A 21,792-nucleotide genomic window follows, 5' to 3' on the forward strand; every position below is an offset into this window, starting at 1 on the left:
GAAAGGTAAGATAATGAGAGAGAGCAAGAGGAAGAACAGAACAGTGCAGAGACACGGGAATGAGTGGAATCAACATTAAGCTTACTTAGGGCGGGATCAGAGTTCCTATTCACATGCACTGCAAAACAAGGAGAGATGGGGAGAGCGGAATGAAGAAAACTAAACAGCTAAAATAGTCTAAAGATTAACATTATTTGTTACATGTACATCAAAACTTCAAAACTTACAGCAAAGTATATCAATGACTGACACAGTCCAAATATGCACTGGGGCAGCCCGCAGGGGTTGACGTGCTTCCAGCACTCACATACCATGTCCCCAACCTACCAATTCTAATCCGTACACTTTTGGAATGCGGGAAGAAACTGTAACATCCCAAGGAAACCCACACGGTCACAGGGAGAACGGACAAACTCCGCGCAGACAGCCACGCAACTGAAGCTGTGTAGCTGGCCCTGAATAGCATTACATTACCACTACGCTAGCGTGCTGCCCACTCTCCTGCATCAGAACCTTCCCCTACCCCCACAGACCCTCAGCTATTCCCTCCCCACACCCTCCCTCTGCCCTGTTCCCTTCCCAGCCATACCTCGCCTTCCTTAGCAGCCAACGACAATGATAATGATGATGGAAATGGCCACGATCCCGAGTGAAATCCAGTGCCACTCTCTGAAAATGCTGGAGCTACTCAGCAGGTCAGGCTGTATCCAGGGTTGAGTTCCCCGCACTGAGGAGAGAATCAGAGAGGGTGTCAGAGACACAGGCCCCACAATCACACGGGGTACACTGCCCGTGCAATAACGTTACGGGGTACACTGATCCGTGTGGTAATGTCATGGGGCACACTGGCCCATACTGTAATATCACATGGTACACTGCACCATACGGTAATATCACAGGGAACTCTGCCCTGTACAGTAATCACCCCGGTTACAACTGTCCCTGCTCTATCCTGTTCCCAGATACAACCGTCCCACCTCTGCCCTGTCTCAGGATAAACCAGGCCCTGCTCTATCCTGTTCCCAGATACACGAGACTCAACCTCACCTTGAGCAGCGGCAAACGGAGATCAGAGTCCTGAGGAGACACAGCTCACTCAGGTTTGCCAGCTGAGTAGAAAAGGCAGCGACTCGAGGCAGTCTAGTGCTTCGAGCAGCGGCCCATCAGCATTTGGGATTGATTGGCAAGAACAAATTAAATAAAGGCAGGGGCGAGCGAAGTGGCCACCGTTGGAGCATCTTAGCTCTTCAAGGCTTCATTGCTTCTCTTCAGTCAGAGAAGGCAAAAAAGCTGTAGATTCGAGTTTCCACCCCACCCCAACAGTTTATTGTTCTTCCTTCTTTACATTTGTTCGGTCAGGACAGTAGAAATGCCAGGCAGAATGGTGGGATGCTCCTCTTGAGTGATGTGAGAAAGCAGGGAGACCTCCAGTGATCCTAACGACTGCAACTGTGACAAGTGCATCCTGCTGCAGTTTCTAACAATCCGCATTCAGGAGTTGGAGCTGGAAATGGATGAACTCCGGATCATTCGAGAGGCTGAGGGGCTGATAGATAGGACTTATAGAGAGCTAGTTACACCCAAGGTGCAGGACACTAGAAACTGGGTGACAGGAGGGGGAAAGGAGTTAAACAGCCAGTGTAGAGTACCCCCTGTGGCCATCCCCCTCAACAACAGGTATATCACTTTAGATACTGTTCGAGGGGTTGACCTAGCAGAGGAAAGTCACAGCGGTCAAGTCTCTGGCACTGAAACTCAAATGGGAAAGGTAGGTGGTGGGAGAAGAGGCGAGCTGTGGTGACAGGCAATTCATTAGTTAGCAGAACAGAAAGGAAGTTCTGTGGATGAGAATGAGATTCCTGGATGGTATGTAGCCTCCCGGGTGCCAGGGTTTGGGATATCTTGAATTGAGTCCTCAACGTTCCTAAGTGAGGGGATGAAGAGCCAGAGGTTGTGGTCCATGTAAGTGCCAATGACATGGGTAGGATGAGTGACGAGGTTCTGCAAAGTGAGTTCAGGGAGTTGGGTGCTAAGTTAAAAGGCAGACCTCTGGGGCTGTGATGTCAGGATTGCTACCCCTACCACGTGCTAGTGAGGCCAGAAATAGGAAGATTGTACAGCGTAATACACAGCTGAGGAGTTGGTGAAGGAGGTAGGACATTAGAGCTTTGGATCACTGGGCTCTCTTCCAAGGAAACTGGGTTCAGTTTAGAAGAGATTGTTTGCAATTGAACTGGACAGGGACTAATATCTTAATGGGAAAGTCTGTCAGTACTGTATGGGGGGGGGGGGGGGTGGTTAAAACTGGAGTTGTAGGGGGATGGGAACCAGAGTGCTAGAGCAGATAGCGCAGAGATTATGGAGATACATTGTTATAAAGACCTCAGACATAGTCAGGAATCAAAAGGTTGAACCTGATGTGACTAATGTTCTGAGCTTGTCTATTTCAATGCAAGAAATTTGTAGGAAAGGCAGATGGCCCCAGGGCTAGGATCAACACAAGGAATTATGATATTCTAGCCATTAATGAGACTTGGTTGCAGGAGAGGCCGGGTTGCCAGCTCAGTATTTTGGGGCTCCATTATTTTAGATGCGATAGAATGGGGGGGGGGGGTTAAAAAAGGAGGGGTGGCATTATTAGTCAGGGAAAATATCACAGCAGTGCTCAGTCAGGCCAAACTGCAGAACTCAGCTAGTGAGGTGTTGTAGGTGGTACTGAGTAACAAGACCATATAAATGCAGCTGTATTATATATCACCCAACAGACCCAGGGATTTAGAGGAGCAAGTTTGTAGAGAGATCACAGACTTACAAGAAATACAAGATTGTTATAGTAGGTGACTTTAACTTTCCAAATATGCCCATACTGTAAAATGACTAGATAGGATAGAATTTGTCCTTAATTGGTACACAGAAGTCCCAATGAGAGAGTGTGCAACACTTGATCTGCCATTAGGGAATGAGACAGGGCAGGTGGCAGAAGTTAGTGTAGGGAACACTTTGCATCTAGTGATCACAATGCCATTTGTTTCAAAGTAAATATTCAAAAAGACAGGTCTAATCCACGGATTGTGATTCTAAATTGAAGAAAGACCAAATTTGATGGTCTCAGAAAGGATCTGGCAAGTGTGGATTGAGACAGGCTGCTTTCTGGTAAAGGTGTGATGTCTTGAAAAGTGAAACTTAGAGTAGAAAGCTTGTAAGTGCCTGTCAGAATAAAAGGTAAAGATAACAGGTGTAGGGAAACTTGGCTTTCAAGAGATATTGAGGCCCTGGTTAAGAAAAGAAGCAGGAGCATAGCAGGTATAGACAGGGGGGAAACAAATGAGGAGCTTATCGAGTACAAGAAATGCAAGAGAACACTTAAGAAATTGGGAAGGCTAAAAGAAGACATAATGTTCCTCTGGCAGAAAAGGTGAAGGAGAATCCCGAGGAATTCCACAAGTATGTTAAGAGCAAAAGAATTGGGGGAGAATTTAAATGAACTCTTTGCATCTGTTTTTACTCAGGAGATGGACACAGAGTCAGCAGAAGTGAGGCAGAGCAGCATCAACTTCATGGACCCTGGATAGATTACAGAGGAAGTTGTGTTTGCTGTCCCTAGGCAAATTAAAATCCCCTGGCCCTATGAGAGGCAAGTACTGAAATTGCTGGGGCCTAGTTTATATTTTTAAGTCATTCTTAGTAACAAGAGAGGTATCAAAGGAGTGGAGGATAGCCAATATTGTTCTGCTGTTTAAAAAAAGGCTCTAAACAGAAACCAGGAAATTATAGGCTGGTGAGCCTGACATCAGTAGTGGGAATGTTATTGGAAAGAATTCCAAGAACTGGATATACAAGTATTTGGATAGATATGGACTTACTAAGGATAGTAAGCATGGTTTTGTGCATGGTAGGTAGTGTCTAATCAATCTTATAGAGTTTTTTTGAGGATGTTACCAGGAAGGTTGATGAAGGCAAGGCAGTGGATGTTGTCTACATGGACTTTAGTAAGGTATTTGATAAGGTCCCACGTGGGAGGTTGGTCAAGAAGGTTCAGTTGGTTGGCATTCAAGATGAGGTAGTAAATTGGATTGTGTGGGAAAAGCCAGAGTGGGAGTAGATGGTTGCCTCTCTGACTGATGGCCTGTGACTAGTGGAGTGCTGCAGGGATCGGAGCTGGGTCCAATGTTGTCAACTATATCAATGATCTGGATGATAATGTGGTTAACTCGATCAGCAAATTTGCAGATGACACCAAGATTGGGGGTGTAGTGGACAGCAAAGAAGACTACTGGAACTTGCAGTAGATTCCGGGCCGTCTGGGAAAATGGGCTGATAAATGGCAGATGGAATTTAATGCAGACAATTACGAGGTGTTGTACTTTGGTAGGTCCAGCCAGGGTAGGCTTTATAGAGTGAACGTTACGGCACTGAGGAGTTCAGTAGAGCAAAAGGATTTGTGAATGCAGACCACAATTCATTGAAAGTGGCATCATAGGTAGATAGGGTCATAAAGAAAGCTTTTGGCACATTGGCCTTTGTCAATCAATGTACTGAGTACAGGAGATGGGGTGTTATGTTGAAGTTGTATAGCACGTTGGTGAGGCCTTATTTGGAGCATTATGTGCAGCTTAGGTCATCTACCTACAGGAAAGATGAACTAAGGTTGAAAAACACAGAAGATTTTCAAGGATGTTGCCATACCTGGAAGACATGAGTTATAAGGAAATGTTAAATAGGTTAGGACTTTATTCCTTGGAAAGTAACAGATTGAGAGGAGATTTGATAAAGGTATTCCAAAATTATGATGGGTATAGACAGGGCAAATGCAAGCAGTCCTTTTCCACTGAGATTAGGTCATGGGTTAAGGGTGAAAGGTGAAAAGTTTAAGGGGAACATGAAGAGAAATTCTTTCACTCAGAGGGTCATTAGAATGTGGAATGAGCTGCCAACACATTTGGTGTACGCAAGCTCGATTTCAAAGTTTGAGAAGTTTGGATAGTAGGGATAAGAAGGGCTATGGTCCTGGTGAAGGTCAATGGGAGTTGGCAGTTGCAATGGGTCAGCATGGACTAGATGGCCTGAAGGGCCAGTTTCTATGCTGTACTTTTCTATGACTCTACGTGAGTATCTGAGGATCTCTCCCAGCACAACGCTGGGACCCTCAGACACCTCGCCCCCACCACAGATAGCCCCACCCATGGGTGTACTTGTGTGCTCTTGGACCCTCCCTCATGGCAACTGACCAGCTCACCGTAATTCCAGATGATAGGATCCTTCAGTCCACTGTGCTCCACCCGGCAGGAGAACAATGCCGGGTCCGCGGGATCAATCTGCACCCACTTCCGGATCTGGTGGGTGCTGTCGTGATTGGGCAGGAGCCCGCTGGAGTGGGCCTCAGGCAAGATGGTCCTGTTCCGCCACAGGGTCACCACAATGGATGAGGGGCGGAAGCCGGTGGCCAAGCAGGAGAGGAGGCTGGTGTCGGCTGATATGGTGAAGGTCACCTGGGGAGGGACTGGGGGAAGGGAGATGGGTGAGTCTAGGGACAGAGACACCCCCAGCCGGAGACAGAGACATATCACACACACACAGATCAATAAAGACCACCCAATCCTCTCTCTTCAGGATACTGTAACGCACACACAACTGCTCCCAGAACCCACACCCTCACATACCTCTCACTCCCTCCTTGCCCACACCTTCTTCCTAACTGCCCCCAATCACCTCTTCAACCTCCCCCACCCCCCCACCCCCGTATTCAGTACAACCCACCATCCTCATCAGCAATGTTCAGTTCCCTACCCCAATATCCTGGAATCACGACCTCTCCCCACCACTCACCCACTCGTAGTTGCCTCTTTCCGTAAGCCAGGAATTTCCTCAGCCACTGGACACAGTCCTCCTTCAGGAAGTACTTCCATTTCTGAATGTTGACCTTGTCCTGATCCCAGTGGTGTTTAATCCTCTCTGCCCACATTGCAAATGTGTCCCACTCCATCTGGTCCTCGTCCAGGCTCAGCAGGTCCTCCCCATCCCAGCTGTACCGGGTGAAGCCTCTCGTGGTCCCATCCGCCCTCAGGTCACAGCCAATCTCCTGCTGGAGTGTGTGGATTTCTGTCAACAACATAAGCAGTCGGCAAATGTTTAACGAAACTCATTCTGTGTTCAAAGAAGCACACCTGTCCAGTCAAAGGACCCTTAAATAAATGAGACCATCTGTATGGAGTCACAGAGCAAGAATAAGGCCTTTCAGCCCACATCATCTAAGCTGATGATCAGGTACTCAGCCCGTTTCAGTTCAAGTTTATTTTACCCAGGGTATCAACGCCATGAAAGGTACTTTGTGCAGCAGGAGCACAGCACATGAAAAACACAACAGGGATAGTTTAACATATACTTGAATTAACATAAATTATGCACGACTTAAACACAAGGACGCTAGTACAAGCTGATGGAGTAAAGAAATACAGTCCTCGTGTAGGTGTCCTCAGTGGTGGGGAGGGCCGTACCTGTGACAGAACTGGCCGAGTTCACCTCTCTCTGCATCCTCTTGTGTTCCTGTGTACCGGAGTTCTTTCATACCAGGCAGTATTGCTTTCCACTGTACGTCTGTGGAGGTTTGTCAGAGTCTTTGGTGATGTGCAGCATCACCTAAACTTCTAAGACAGGAGGGACACTGGCATGCTTTCATTCACGGTTGCATCTATGTGCTGACGTCAGGATAGACCCTCTGAGATGTTGCTTCAATGACCCTTCACCGTAAACCTCTCAGTGAGGACTGGTGTGTTCCCAGTACTTGGTCCATGACTGCCTCTGCCTTACAATTCAAGTGCTCATCCAGAGAATTAATGTTGTGGACAGCTAATTAACCTATAAACTGCATGTCTAAAGTAAATTAATCCCCTCTGCCTTCACAACAACCAAATCCTCCAATTCCCTGCACAATCACGTACCTATGAAGAGTCTCTTTAGCAGCTCCAATATTTCTGCCTCCATCACCACTGCAGGCGGTGCTTTTCAGGCACCTACCCCTCACCATGCACATCGCCTTTCAACTTACCCCTCTCACCTGGTATGCATGCTTTTTGACCCTGAGAGCAAGATGCTGTCTCTCCATTTATACCTCTTATACATAATCTTACAAACATACGGTAAATCGGCTTCCCTCTGCCTCTGCTGTCCAGCGAAAACCACCCAAGTTTCTCTCACCTTTCCCTACAGCATGTGCCCTCTAATCCAGGCGGCATTGTGGCAAACATCTTCAGCACCATCTGCAGAGTCTTCATATCCTTACTACAACAGAGTGACTGCAACTGAATCTCCTGTAATTTCCGCTGCCCCAATTTCATACTCTCCTGCAGGGTCTACACTTGTCCTTATCTACAGCCGTCTTAAAACTTAAGGAACAGTGATCTCCATTGCTTAAACGTTTTCCCACTGAAAGGTCAGTCACCTGACCAGGCTGATTTTGCAGCTCCGGGTGCCATATATTTGCTCCTTTAGGTGGACTATTTATACACTGACTTAAGTGTATAAATAGACCAGACTATGCAACAGTTTCGTCCCCCAAGTTATCAGACTCCTCAATACCCGAAGCCTGGACTGACACCTTGCCCTGTTGTCCTGTTTATTATTTATTGTAATGCCTGCACTGTTTTTGTGCACTTTACACAGTCCAGTGTAAGTCTGTAGTCTAGTGTAGCTTTCTGTGTGTTGTTGTATCTTTTTTATTACATAGTTCAGTCTAATTTTTTGTACTGTGTCATGTAACACCATGTTCCTGAAAAACGTTGTCTCATTTTTACTATGTACTGTACCAGCAGTTATGTTCGAAATGACAATAAGAGTTGACTTGACTTGACTTGAACCCATCCCCAGTTGTACCAAACAAATAAACCTCATGCATTGCGGAGGTCCCTGTCTATATAGAGAAAACTGAAGTAACCCACAACATCAAACCTTTTGTTTTCCCATCTGCCTGCACGCCTGTTTCTCAATAGCTATTGAGGAGTCATCCCATTAGGTTGCTCGCACTTTCTCATTTTGAGTTTTAATCCTGTACACTCAGCGGTCACTTTATGAGATATGTCTTCTACCCAAGACAGGAGTACTGCAGCTGTAGCCTAACCATTTTAGGGTTTGAGGTGCTGTGTGTTCAGAGATGCCCTTCTGTACATCACTACGGTAACACATACTGTATCCTTCCTTTTCTGTTTGAACCTGTCTAGACAATCTCCTCTCATTAACAAGGCAACTTCAGTCAAAGAATGCCTCCCACTGGATGCTTTCTGTTTTTCACACCATCCTTGGTAAACTCTAGAGACTGTTGTGAGTGAAGATCCCAGGAGGTCACTTCCTGAGATCCAGTCTGACAACAACCATCATTCCACGGTCAAGGTCACTTAGATCACATTTCTTCCCCAATCTGTTGTTTGATCTGAACAACAACTGAGCCTCTGGACCATGCCTGCATGCTTTTATGCATTGAGTTGCTACCACATGATTGGCTGATTAGATAGTTGCATCATTAAGCGTACCTAATAAAGTGGCCACTGAGGTTAGACTCAGTGATGCCCCCTCTGAACACTGCTGTGATATTGTCCCCGATTAATATTGCAGTTCTTGGCCCTCCTTTACCTTTTCATTCTGGCTTCTCGGTCATGATGGGTCTCGCCCCAAAATGTCAACTGTTCATTCCCTTCCACAGATTCTTGCTCTCATTGACTCCCATTCTGTTATGATACTCACCCAACCATTCCAGCTTCAGACATTTAGACCTCTAATTCTCTGACAAATAGTTAGATGGTGTGGCCCCTTTAGGAGTTCAGGACCATCCCGCTAATTGGCAATCATGTTTAGGGCACCAAGAATTGAGTACTTAAGGAGACCTGAACTAAGGTTCAGTGCTCAATGGTGAGCCGAGTACAGCCTTTCTCAACCTCTTTGCCTTGGAGAAGCCCTTGAAATAATTTTCAGGTCTCAGAGAACCCCTATGTAAAAATAATTATATCTACAGCGCACAGTACATTAGTGTGATCAGTAATTTGTAGATATAACTATCGAAAAGTAATTGTCAATATTCTTTTGAATAGAGAATCAAATTTTAGCCAAGTTTTCTTAAAAATAAAACAGGTAATTAAGCTTGGCTGACCTTTCTTGAAATTAATCTCTTTCTTTCCCTTTCACAAATTTTAAAAACTCATAAGGCAAACATAATAAATAACTGGCTTAAGACAAAATGGAACTTAATTTTTCCTAAAGGTGGGCTTGGTAAAATGCTGAATGGTAAAAACCACAAGCCAAACCAATATGAATAAAAATATAGCCTAAGACACAATTTTATACAAGACTTTGTAAAAACATTTTCTTACTAAGTGACATGATCAGGCTCAAATATAGGCCTAGCATGTGAAACCTTGCTTGTTGTTTGCCACAGACTCGGCACAATGGAATAGGACAACTTTGATCACCAGTCCCTGTAAAACCCATTGATAAGCAGCCTTCATTGTAAAGAGGCATTTTTTTGTGTCTGCTGTTGAACAAGTGCAGTGAAATGATGCAGAAGATTGTAATTCTTCATCGTTAACCTTATCAGAATTGTTCACAGGCCTACACCTAGAATCCTCCTCTTCCATCTCACACCTCCCCTTCAAAAATCGGCACATTGGACAGTCTTTAGAATGAAAAGTTCCCTCCAATTTTCTACTACACCTGTAGAGTTTGTTCACTCCCATAAGTCAGTCATCGGCGCATAATGGGAAGCTGGGGGGATGTAATTCTGGAGGGAGAGCACTGCCATACTGGGCTGAGAGACCTCTAACGTGTTTGCTAACAGTGCTGCTTGGTCACTGCCCACATCTCCGAGTGCTAACATCGTGTGAAGTTCAGAAAACTATGTTTAGTTTTTTTTTAAATCACCATCTCTTGCAGAACCCCTAGTGACCTCTCACAGCATCCTGTAAAGATTCACGTACTGATGCATGCTCCATAATCTTACCAGTAATATTCCTGGCGCTAAAGTAAACACATTTCCACCCATTCATTCCATCGTGTCTATTACCTTGCTCTGGAATTACCCCCCCCACCACCCACAGAGAAACAGTTTAAATCTTCCCGAGTAACAATACCAAGCTTCCCAGCCAGGCTATTGGCTCCCTTCCAGATAAAATGCAACCTTCCCTCTTGAAAAGATCACCTCTGCCACAGATGCTCCAAGTATCTAGGAACTTGAAATGGTTGACAAACAGCAGTGGATCCAGAACCAGCGTCCATAGGCCTTCAATCTGAGTAATAATCCTCTATTACCACCCTCTGACTATTTAAACTAAGCCATTTGTACATTTATTTGGCTTGCTCCCATTGAATCCCATGTGATCTAACCTTCCACAGAAGCCACCATGCAGAGGTGTCAAAGATTCAAATATATACAATATACACAGTCACAGGACTTAATAAGCAATAAGCTCTAAAACCTTAGCCTCAATACCTCCTTGGGCAACTAGATCCTCAATTACCTCATTTGCTGACACCAGTCTTTTAAAAAAATATATACTTTATTCAAAAATAAAATTATATACAATAAACCATTCAATGACTCTCAATCCTTTACAAATGGTTCCATTACAGTCTTTACATTTCCCCACTTTTCGCCACCCCTGTGGCAGTCTGTTATTCCATATTTACATACCCTTTTTGAGGGGTATACACCCCGCCCCCCCTACCCCTTACACTCCCACGGGAGAAGGACCCTAGACTGTGGTCCTTCCCCACCGGGCCCTTGCGGTGGCTGCACCGAGTTTGAGTGCGTCCCTCAGCACGTACTCCTGCAGCCGGGAATGTGCCAGTCGGCAGCATTCCCCCACGGACATCTCCATGTGCTGGTAGACCATCAAGTTTCGGGCCGACCAAAGAGCATCTTTCACCGAGTTGATGATCTGCCAGCAGCACCGGATGTTGGTCTCGGTGTGCGTCCCTGGGAACAGCCCATAGGTCAGAGAGTCCTCTGTTACGCAGCTGCTGGGGATGAACCTCGACACTGTCCCTTCCATCCTCCTCCACACCTTCTCGGTGAACCCACAGTGTGCAAAGAGGTGGGTCACTGACTCCTCCTCACTGCAGTCCTCCCGTGGGCAGAGGGGTGTGGAGACGACGTTCTGGACGTACAGGAGGGATCGGACTGGGAGGGCCCCTCTCACCACCAGCCAGGCGAGGTCTTGGTGCCTGTTGGTGAGGTCTGGCGATGAGGTATTTTGCCAGACGAACTGGACAGTCTGCTCAGGGAACCTCCCCACTGTGTCCATCTCATCCTTCTCCTGCAGTGCCTGCAGGACCTTACGTGCTGACCACTGCCTGATGGCCCTGTGGTCAAAGGTGTTGACCTGAAAGAACTTCTCTACGAAGGACAGGTATGGCGGCAACGACCATCTGACAGGAGGTGTTGCACGGTAAAGGGGCCAGACCCATCCTCCGTAGCCAGGGCGGCAGGTAGAAACTGGGCACGTAGTGGTACTTGGTGCCCACATACCTGGGATCCACACACAACCTGATGCAGCCACACACGAAGCTGGCCATCAGGGTGAGGGCGACATTGGCGACATTGGGAACGTTTTTGACCCCGTTGTCCAGGGACTTGTGCATGGTGGTCCGTCTGACCTGCTCCATCTTGATCCCCAGACGAATCTGAAGATGGCTCGGGTGATTTCCGAGCTGAAGGAGCGGGGGACTGGCCACACATGCACCAAGTACAGCAGCCCTGAGAGCACCTCACACCTGTTGACCAGGTTCTTGCCCGCTATCGACAGGGAGCGCCCTTCCCCACAGTCCCAGTATCTTTTTGACCTTGGCAGTCCGCTCCTGCCAGTTCTTGTTGCACGCCTCGGCCCCTCCGAACCAGATCCCCAACACCCCCTGGTGATCAGCCCTGATGGTGAAGGGGACGCTGGATCGGTCGGGCCAGTTGCCGAAGAGCATGGCTTCGCTCTTCGTGTGGTTGACCCTGGCCCCCGACGCCTGCTCGAACTGTTGGCAGATGCCGATCAGCCTGCGAACTGACCTCGGATCGGAGCAGAAGACGGTGACATCGTCCATGTACAGGGAGGTTTTGACTTGGGTCCCTCCACTACCTGGCAGCGTCACCCCTCTTATGCCCCCATCCCTCCTGATGGCTTCGGCAAAGGGTTCTATGCAGCACACGAACAAGACGGGAGAGAGGGCAGCCCTGCCTGGCTCCAGACCTGATGGGGAAGCTGTCTGTTTCCCACCCGTTGACCTGGACTGCGCTACAGATGTCTGTGTAGAGCAGTTTGATCCAATTCCGGATTCCCTCCCCAAATCCCATTTTGGAGAGTACATCCGCCATGTACGTGTGCGATATCCCGTCGAAGGCTTTCTCCTGGTCCAAGCTGACCAGGCAGGCGTCCACCCCCGTCCTGCACGTAGGCGATGGTGTCCCTCAGCAGCGCGAGGCTGTCTGAGATCTTCCTGCCCGGTACAGCACAGGTTTGGTCCGGGTGGATCACCTGCTCCAGTGCAGACTTGACCCTATTGGCGAGAGCCTTGGACAGGATCTTGTAGTCCACATTCAGGAGTGAGATGGGCCTCCAATTCCTAATGTCTTCCCTCTCCCCCTTCTGCTTGTAGATGAGGGTGATGATGCCCTTCCTCATGGACTCTGACATGCTGCCTGCCAGGAGCGTAGCGTTGTTCACTTCCAGCAGGTCGGGGCCCATCCGGTTCCACAGAGCCAAATACAACCCGACCGGTAAGCCGTCGCTTCCGGGAGTCCTACCCGACTCAAAGGAACGGACGGAGCCAGTCAGCCCGCCCAGGGTCAGTGACTGCTCCAGACTCTCCCATCGCTTCCGGGAGTCCTACCCGACTCAAAGGAACGGACAGAGCCAGTCAGCCCGTCCAGGGTCAGCGGCTGCTCCAGACTCTCCCGTCGCTTCCGGGAGTCCTACCCGACTCAAAGGAACGGACGGAGCCAGTCAGCCCGTCCAGGGTCAGCGGCTGCTCCAGACTCTCCCGCTTGCCGTCGTCTAAGGCCTGCGTGATAGATGACGGGAAGCTGCGGGAGGCCGTGGTGTCTGTGGCCTTTTCTCCATACAGACCGGCATAGAAGGACCTGCAGATCCTCAGTATGTCTGTCTGCGAGGAGCGACTGAGCCGTCCTCTTCCTTAAGGTTGTGGATCACAGAGCCCCCCCCTGTGCACCTTTTGGGAGAAGAATCGTGAGCACGTCTCGTCCTGCTCCACGGTTTGGACCCTCGATCGGAAGATGATCTTGGGGGATTCGGCGGCAAAGTGCTGGGCCTGCCGGCCCCTCACCTCCCGCAGTTCCTCCCTGACATCCACCCCCCTCGACTGCAGGAGGAGGAGTTGCTGCAACTCTGTCTGGAGTTTACGCAGTTCCCTCTGCCCCGCCTTGCTCTCTGGATGCCCTTGTGGATGAAGAACCTCTTGATGTTCTCCTTGGTGGCTTCCCACCAGTGAACCAGGGAATCAAAGAAGGCTTTCAAGGTTCTGCAACCCGTGTACTCCTTCTCTAGTTCCTCGATGTTCTCTGGGGTCAGCAGCTTGATGTTCAGCTTCCACGTCCCCCTCCCTGCCTTCCGGTCCTCCCGCAGGTGACAGGTGGCTCGCAGGAGGCAGTGGTCAGAGAGGACCACCGGCGTGACGTCGGTGGTTCTGACCGTGAGGGGCTCCGACAGGAAGAGGAAGTCGATCCGGGAACGGGCTGAGCCGTCCGGTCGTGTCCAGGTGGCTTGCGGCTGAGCTGCCCCTGTGGGGTCGCCAAAGGCGTCGCGCAGCCTGGCCATCTTCACCGTATCCATCAGGAGTCTGGACGTACTGTCCAGCCACCGGATCGTCCAGCCGCATCAATGGTGCAGTTGAAGTCTCTGGCCGGGCCGTCACCAGCAGCGGTGGGAGCCGCTCGCTCCGCACAGGGGAGGCATACACGTTGATCAGCCGGAGCGGAGTGCCCCGGTATTTGACGTCTGTTACCAGGCGGCGCCCCGCAACCACCTCTTTGACTTGGGTGATTGAGGAGTTGCCTCCCCGTAGCAGAATCCCCAGGCCGGAATCACGACAGTCGTTGCCCCCCGACCACACTGACAAACCCCGGGTCCACCTCCGGTAGTTGTGGAGGTGTGGCAGTCCGCACTCCTGGAGGAAGGTCACATCGGCCTTTAACGAGTCCAAGTACTGGAGCGTGCTGACGCATCGCCCGGTACTCTTCAAACCGTGCACATTAACAGATGCCAGTGAAATGTCCACCATGATTTAAAGTTCTTTATTGCAACTGGTCACCGTCCTTACCTTCGCAGTCCTGAGTCTTCATGCCCACCGCCTTTGTGGCCAGCAGACTTTCTCCACTCTCTCTCCTCTCCGCTGGCTTTGTCCGCTGCTTCCTCTGCTGGGGCTGCTGCTGGCCTCCTCCAACACATTCCTCCTGAGAAGTGGACAGGTTACCGGAGGCCGCGTGGTCCCCTGCCCTTCTCTTCACGTGCTCCTTCCTCGTCTGTTGTAGACAGGTTGCTGCAGGCCGCATGGTCCCCTGCCTTTCTCTTCCCATGCTCCTCCCTCGTCTGTTGTAGACAGGTTGCTGCAGGCCGCGTGGTCCCCTGCCTTTCTCTTCCCATGCTCCTCCCTCGTCTGTTGTAGACAGGTTGCTGCAGGCCGCGTGGTCCCCTGCCTTTCTCTTCATGCGCTCCTCCCTCGTCTGTTGTAGACAGGTTGCTGCAGGCCGCGTGGTCCCCTGCCTTTCTCTTCCCATGCTCCTCCCTCGTCTGTTGTAGACAGGTTGCTGCAGGCCGCGTGGTCCCCTGCCTTTCTCTTCACGTGCTCCTTCTGCTCCGCCCTCTCTCGTTTGGCTGAAGCTTTTTGGGCCTTCTTCCATTTGCCCACGACGCTCCAGCCTTCCTCCCCCTCGGCTCTCCCCTCCTCCATGGACTCCTCCTCCTTTCCTGTGGCGGGTCCTGGAGGGTCTGCGAGGGGGTGGGGGCCCTCGACGTGGTTGCGCCTTCTTCCCTGCTGGCGTCTTCCGTCATTTCAGGTGCCGCCTCTGCAGGGTGGCGGGTATATCCGATCCTGCCGGGGCCCTTTCAGTGCCAGCACCTCCCCTGGTCGCCTGTGTGTAGGTGCCGGCACATCTTGGACAGGCCCTGTACAGGTGGTCTCCCTGTCTGCAGAGATTGCAGGACTTGTCCTGCGTGCAGTCCTTGGTGAGGTGGCCTTCCACCTTACAGTTCCTGCAGATGACCGCCCTGCACTGGGCCGCGATGTGCCCCGCCTTGCCGCAGTTGCGGCAGACCCTGGGCTGCCCGGCGTAGAGCAGGTAGCCTCGCTTCCCTCCGATGGCGAAGACTGAGCAGCCATTAGAGTCCACCCTCAGCTTCACCTTGACCTGCCGCTTGCTGGTTCAGAACCCCAGGCTGTCCTTCACGTCCAGACAAGCTCCTACGCTCTCCACATACCGCGCGAGGAATGTAAGAACATCGGCCACCGGCACGTACGGGTTGAACATGTGCACGGTGGCGGTCCGTTCCTGCTGGGCGGCAGCGAAGAGGGGCTGTGCTTGTAGCAGCGACAGTGGCGCCTCTCTCCCCTTCTCCTGGAATTGCTGGAGCAGTTTCTGCCACCCTGCGGGTCGTCGGAAGGTGACGCCGAAGAACCCAGCAAAGCCCTGGACGCAGTAGATGTCGTCAACTGTAAATCCACAGCAGTCCATGAAAACCTTCTGGATGAAGGTCAGTCTCATGAATTCTTTGCCCTCGCTCTGGCGTCGCACTGTCAGCCGGACAGTGTTCTTGATGCCTAGGCCTCGGGCCGATGCGCTGTTATCTTCAGCCATCCTCTCTACCGCTGTCGTCGTAGCTGGAAAGGGGTCTAAGATTGGGAGCTGATCAGCATCAGGATCCACCCCTGTGTCAGCGCAAAACCTTCTCTGCCTTCCGATCGTCGTGTGTCCCAAAGGAAACTACACTTGATCTCAGCCAAAAGGTGACACCAGTTAGTTTGGAGTGATGAAAACATCTCTTCCACAATGACCGTCAGCACAGGTGCACCAGGCTGTGTGTGTCGCCCCCGATCTACTCACTTGACACTTATGGTGGGGAGGCTAAACACAGCTCCAAAGCCATTATTGAAGTTTGCTGGTGACACCACAGTCACTGGCCAAACCAGAGGAGGTGATGAGTCATCATATAGGATGGAGGCTGAAAATCTGGCCGGGGTGCCACTAACACCACCTCTCACTCAATGTCAGCAAGACCAAAGAGCTGATTATTGGCTTCAGCAGGAGGAAACCAGAGATCCGTGAGCCAGTCTTCATTGGGGGATCAGAAGGAGAGGGTCAGCAACTTTTAATCCCTCAGTGTTATCATTTCATAGGATCGGTCTTGGGCCCAGCAGGTAAGTGTAATTATGAAGAAAGCACACTTCGAAGTTTGTGAAGATTCAGCATGGCATCTAAAACCTTAACCAACTTCCATAAATGTGTGGCGGAGAGTATATTGACTGGTATAGAAACACCAATGCCCTTGAATGGAAAGCCCTATAGAAAATAGCGGATACAGTCCATCATGGGTAAAGCCCTCCCCGCAAATGAGCACATCTACACAGAGTGTTCTTGTAGGAAAGCAGCTTCCATCATCAAGAAACCTCCCACACCCCAAATGGCCATGCTCTCTTCTACTGCTGCAATTGGGAAGAAGGGTCTGGAGCCTCAGGACCCAAAACACTATGTTCTCAAACAGCTATTACCCATCAGCCATCAGGTTCTTTAACAAGAGGGGATAATTTCACTTGACCCATCACTGAACTCTTCCCACAAACTGTAGACTTACTTTCAAGGACATATGGCAATGTACAGGTACTTTGATAATAAATGGAGTTTAAACTTTGAAATTTAAAGTACATGATGACAACATCTACCACCCTGCACTTATCAATCCTCTTCAGAAATTAATATCTGTGAAGCATGATTTTCCACACACACATGTCCATATAAATTACCATTTATCAGTCTTTATCTTTCCAAATCCTGGTAGAAACCTCATTTGCGTTATGTCTACCGGCACCTTCCTTGTTGTAATGTGGATATGTTACACCATTGCTCTTTTCCCTTCACTTCTCAACTTCCAAAACCTTCTCCACAAATACAGTTGAAAATTATTCATTTAGCACCTTGTCTGCCTCCTGTGGCACCTCCAAATGGTGACCACACTGATCCTAAAGGGGACGATACTGTCCTTGGTCGGCCTTTTGCTCTTTTACTTCTGGAATCACAGTAGATTATCTCTACTTGTGGTGTCACTCAGCTGCCGAAGGAGAACTCGAGACACATTCACTTCCACTCTGAATACTTACACAAGTACACATCTTGATATTCAATATTAGTCACTCTATCATTTTTGGGGGAGGGTACACAATCAATCCAAGGGCCTGTGTCCAATGAAACAGTCCCACAACACTTGGTTCAAGTGGACCACCGTGAGCGGCATTGCACAGTAAATGTGAGCAAGTGATGGCATTATGCTCACTCTGAATAATTTTATGAATAAGGTTTAATTTTGAAATTAAAACCAAGGTGTCTGCAGAAATGAGGCATTTGGTGCAAGTTCTTGCCCATCATTCCTCCACGTTTGAAGCACTGACCACTTAAATCTAATCACTGGGAAACGTGGGTTGACCGATTTGATGAAAGTATTCAACCCCAATTTATACAAGTCGTACTGAAATGAAATTTGTCAGATAGGGACTCACCACTCAATTGATCGGTCGTAGACATTATGAAGAGAATAAGTTTTTTCTGGGCCCTCTCCCACTCCGCAGCAAGTGACTTCTTCTTCAGCCACGTGGCCCCCTCGCTCTTCACCATCCACGGCTCTTGGGGAACCAACCTCCGATGACTGTCGTACACCACAAACTGGACACCATCCACGCTGGTGACAGCCACTAACTGTGGGAAGTTGGGAATCTTAGTTGTGGAAGTCAGGCAAATCCGGAGAGAGTGCGATTCTGAAACAAAGAGAGGGGGGAAGCCAGGGACAAAACAAAGCAACCTGTCGCAGCCGATACGACGCGGAGACCAAGTCACAGGCTGGTTCCTTTATCCCCGTCTGCTGTTTAACACATGGAAAGTAGTCAGCGATCTCCATGGTCTCGCCAGAAGCCCTGCCCAAAGTGGGGCATAACATCACAATGAGGAACGTGGGTCAGTGGGGCAATGACACAGCCTTGTCCAACGTTGGTCCTCACAGAGGTTGCTGCTGGTCAGGGATGCACATGCACCCCTCCACACACACACACGCACATGCACCCCCTCCCCACCCACACACACACACACACACACACACACACACAACGTGAAGGGAATGTAACAAGCTACTGTAACTGATGGGGGGGGGGGGGAGATGGTGTCCAGTCAGAAGTAGGTTGTGCGTCGCCTGTCTCAGGTGAAACAACAGGAAGGGTGTTGCCAGGATGAAGTTTTGAGGTTGGAATATGTTAATTAGAATGAAACACCCAGTCAGGGACAGTTGTCCGCTGATGTTAAAGTGAAAGTTTTCATCCGCACAAGTAGGTGAGAGCCCAGTTGTAATGACAAACTTAGTTTCAGCAACATCACGGGACATAGCATCCGAGACGCAATCTTCAAAAGAAAATACATATATACAGATTATGCAAAAAGAACATAATTAAAACACACACACACACACATACACACCCCTTCTCCACTCCCTCTCCACATCTCTTCCCTCCGCGCACGCTCCGGTCCCAAGCTCCGTTCGGAGCCCCTATCATTCACTCTAACATGACAATCCGAACTCCCGGACTCGCTGTCGGAAGGAAAACTTTTCCCAGCCTTTGAAACCCTCCCACCCCGTCACCCACCTGCGGAGACAGCGTCGCATAGCAAAGTCAACACCATCAGCACCATCATTCTCCGGGAACCCGTCCGCTCTGTATCTGGGACCCAGAATTGTCAATTGATGAGGTTTGTGTCCAATCAGTCACGTCGCCAAGTGGCGTGTCACCAGTCTCCGGGTAAAAGCGCCTGAAGAAGTTTGCCAGTCAGCTGTTCCAACACCGAAAGTGTTTCTTGCGAAATATTCACGAACGTTCATGCACGGGCGCAATGTAAAACTTACTCGCAGCGATCACCTGTCCTGACGACAGGTTCACCGAATAAACTCCCACCTACATTACCCGTTGAAAGTGTCCTGTCTGGCTGCATCACGGTCTGGAACAGCGAACGCGCGGGTTACAAAGCAGCTGAAAAGAATACACGGCTCTGCACATCACGGGCACGAAGCTAAAATCGGAATCATCGGGATCTCAGCTGAGTAAAGATATGAGAGAGGAGCTGGCCAAAGTGGATTGGAAGCGGACACCAACCTGGGTGACGGTAGAGCAACAATGTCTGGAGATTTCGAGAGCAACTCGGAAGGTACCGCGTCAGTTCATCCCAATGAAGTAGTATTTTAAATGGAGGGTGACTTATTCGCGACTAATGCCTCTGACAAGGTTCCACACGGAAGGTTAGTTAGGAAGGTTCAATCGTTAGGTATTAATATTGAAGTAGTAAAATGGATTCAACAGTGGCTGGATGGGAGATGCCAGAGAGTGATGGTGGATAACTGTTTGTCAGGTTGGTGGCCGGTGACTAGTGGTGTGCCTCATGGATCTGTACTGTGTCCAATGTTGTTTGTCAGATACATTAATGATCTGGATGGTGGGGTGGTAAATTGGATAAGTACGCAGATGATACTAAGATAGTTGGTGGTGTGGATAATGAAGTAGGTTTTCAAAGCTTGCAGAGATTTAGGCCAGTTAGAAGAGTGGGCTGAAAGATGGCAGATGGAGTTTAATGCTGATAAGTGTGAGGTGCTACATTTTGGTAGGGATAATCAAAATAGGACATACATGGTAAATAACAGGGCATTGAAGAATGTAGTAGAACAGAGTGATCTAGGAATAACGGTGCATTGTTCCCTGAAGGTGGAATCTCATGTGGATAGCATGGTGAAGAAAGCTTTTGGTATGCTGGCCTTTATAAATCAGAGCATTGAGTATAGGAGTTGGGATGTAATGTTAAAATTGTACAAGGCATTGGTCAGGCCAAATTTGGAGTACTGTGTACAGTTCTGGTCACCAAATTATAGGAAAGATGTCAACAAAATAGAGAGTACAGAGAAGATTTACTGGAATGTTACCTGGGTTTCAGCACCTAAGTTACAGAGAAAGGTTGAACAAGTTAGGTCTTTATTCTTTGGAGCGTAGAAGGTTGAGGGGGGGGGACTTGATAGAGGTATTTAAAATTATGAGGGGGATAGATAGAGTTGATGTGGATAGGCTTTTTCCATTGGGTAGGGGAGATTCAAACAAGAGGACATGAGTTGAGAGTTAAGGGGCAAAAGTTTAGGGGTAACATGAGGGGGAACTTCTTTACTCAGAGAGTGGTAGCTGTGTGGAACGAGCTTCCAGTAGAGGTGGTAGAGGCAGGTTTGGTATTGTCATTTTGTATAGGTATATGGACAGGGAAGGAATGGAGGGTTATGGGCTGAGTGCAGGTCAGTGGGACTAGGTGAGAGTAAGCTTTCGGCATGGACTAGAAGGGCCGAGATGGCCTGTTTCTGTGCTGTCATTGTTATATGGACAAGGGGAAGACACAAAACCAAAAGAGGCCTTGGAAAGCTAGAGTATTCGGAGACTTTTAACAAAGAATAGGAGGCATCTGAAAAGCGTTTCCATTCTGAAAAGGTGACACACTGCAGATCGACTCCAGCTGGCTTCAGGAGTGTCTCATCCGCTGCAGATTTTCTCCTGTTAAATTCTGAAGAAGGGAACTGAAGAGATTATGGAGACATTAGTAGTGATAAAACATAGAATATATTGCGTAGAGTTCTGATTGCCCCACTATAGGCAGGACTTTGAGGCTTTGGAGAGGTTTAGAAGATGTTTACCAGGATGCTGCCTGGATTAGAGGGGAAGTACCATCACCAGAGGCTGGATGAACGTGGGTTGTTTTCTCTGGAGTGCCTGAGGCTGAGGGGAGATCTGATAGAGGCTTACAAGGCTATGAGAGGCATCGATAAAGTGGACCCAGAGCATCTGTTTCCCAGGGTTGAAAATGTATAATACCAGAGGGCTTGCATTGAATGTGAGCAGGGGTAGGTTAAAAGGGGAAAAGAGGGCAAGTTCTTTTTTTTTTAAACTCAGAGTCACGAATGCCTGGAATATTTTCTAAATGGGGAGAACGTAGAACGTTCAGAAATTGGAGATGTAAAAGGATTTGGGAGCTTTAATGCAGGATTGAAGGATGAGTTGCAGGTTGAGTGATAGGGAGACAATGCAAAGTTAGCATTCATTTTGAGAGGAAAGGAAGCTTTATAAGGCATTGGTCAGACCATACTTGGAGTATTGTAAGTAATTCTGGGCCCCATATCCAAGGAAGCACATGTTGGCATTGGAGAGGATCCAGAGGAAGTTTAAAAGAATAATCCTCCTTTACCCTGAAATTCCTTAACATATCAATACGCTCAGCATTGATTTCTCTATCCTTCACACCCTTTTCTTTGGTAAATTCTGATGTAGGTACTCATTAAGGACCTCACCCACATCCAGACAAGCATTTCCCCTTATTGTTCTGATGTTACTCTCTCCCTGGTTAGCCTCTTTCTTTTGATGTATAGGATGCCTTGGAATTCTCTTTAATCCTACTTGCCAAGGACTTCTCATGGTCCATCTTGGCTTTCCTACTTAGCTTCTGGAGTTCTTTTCTGGCATCTTTATAATCCTCAA

The 21,792-nt window shown here is 48.9% G+C and overlaps 1 protein-coding gene across 1 annotated transcript in view; it reads right to left on the reverse strand.

Annotated features, from left to right (window-relative positions):
• LOC132394795 (uncharacterized) overlaps window positions 1–21,792 on the reverse strand; it is a 55,264-nt gene that overhangs the window by 4,341 nt on the left and 29,131 nt on the right. Inside the window, exons 9-13 of the mRNA XM_059971202.1 lie at window positions 18,883–18,970; window positions 17,752–18,006; window positions 5,827–6,099; window positions 5,237–5,524; window positions 590–727 (exon numbers count right to left, since the gene is read on the reverse strand). Coding sequence (XP_059827185.1) covers window positions 600–727; window positions 5,237–5,524; window positions 5,827–6,099; window positions 17,752–18,006; window positions 18,883–18,970 — 1,032 coding nt within the window. The 3' untranslated portion in view covers window positions 590–599. The remainder of the gene's footprint in view (window positions 1–589; window positions 728–5,236; window positions 5,525–5,826; window positions 6,100–17,751; window positions 18,007–18,882; window positions 18,971–21,792) is intronic.

The sequence above is a fragment of the Hypanus sabinus genome, chromosome 5, assembly GCF_030144855.1.
Source record: "Hypanus sabinus isolate sHypSab1 chromosome 5, sHypSab1.hap1, whole genome shotgun sequence".
NCBI classification, from domain to species: domain Eukaryota; kingdom Metazoa; phylum Chordata; class Chondrichthyes; order Myliobatiformes; family Dasyatidae; genus Hypanus; species Hypanus sabinus.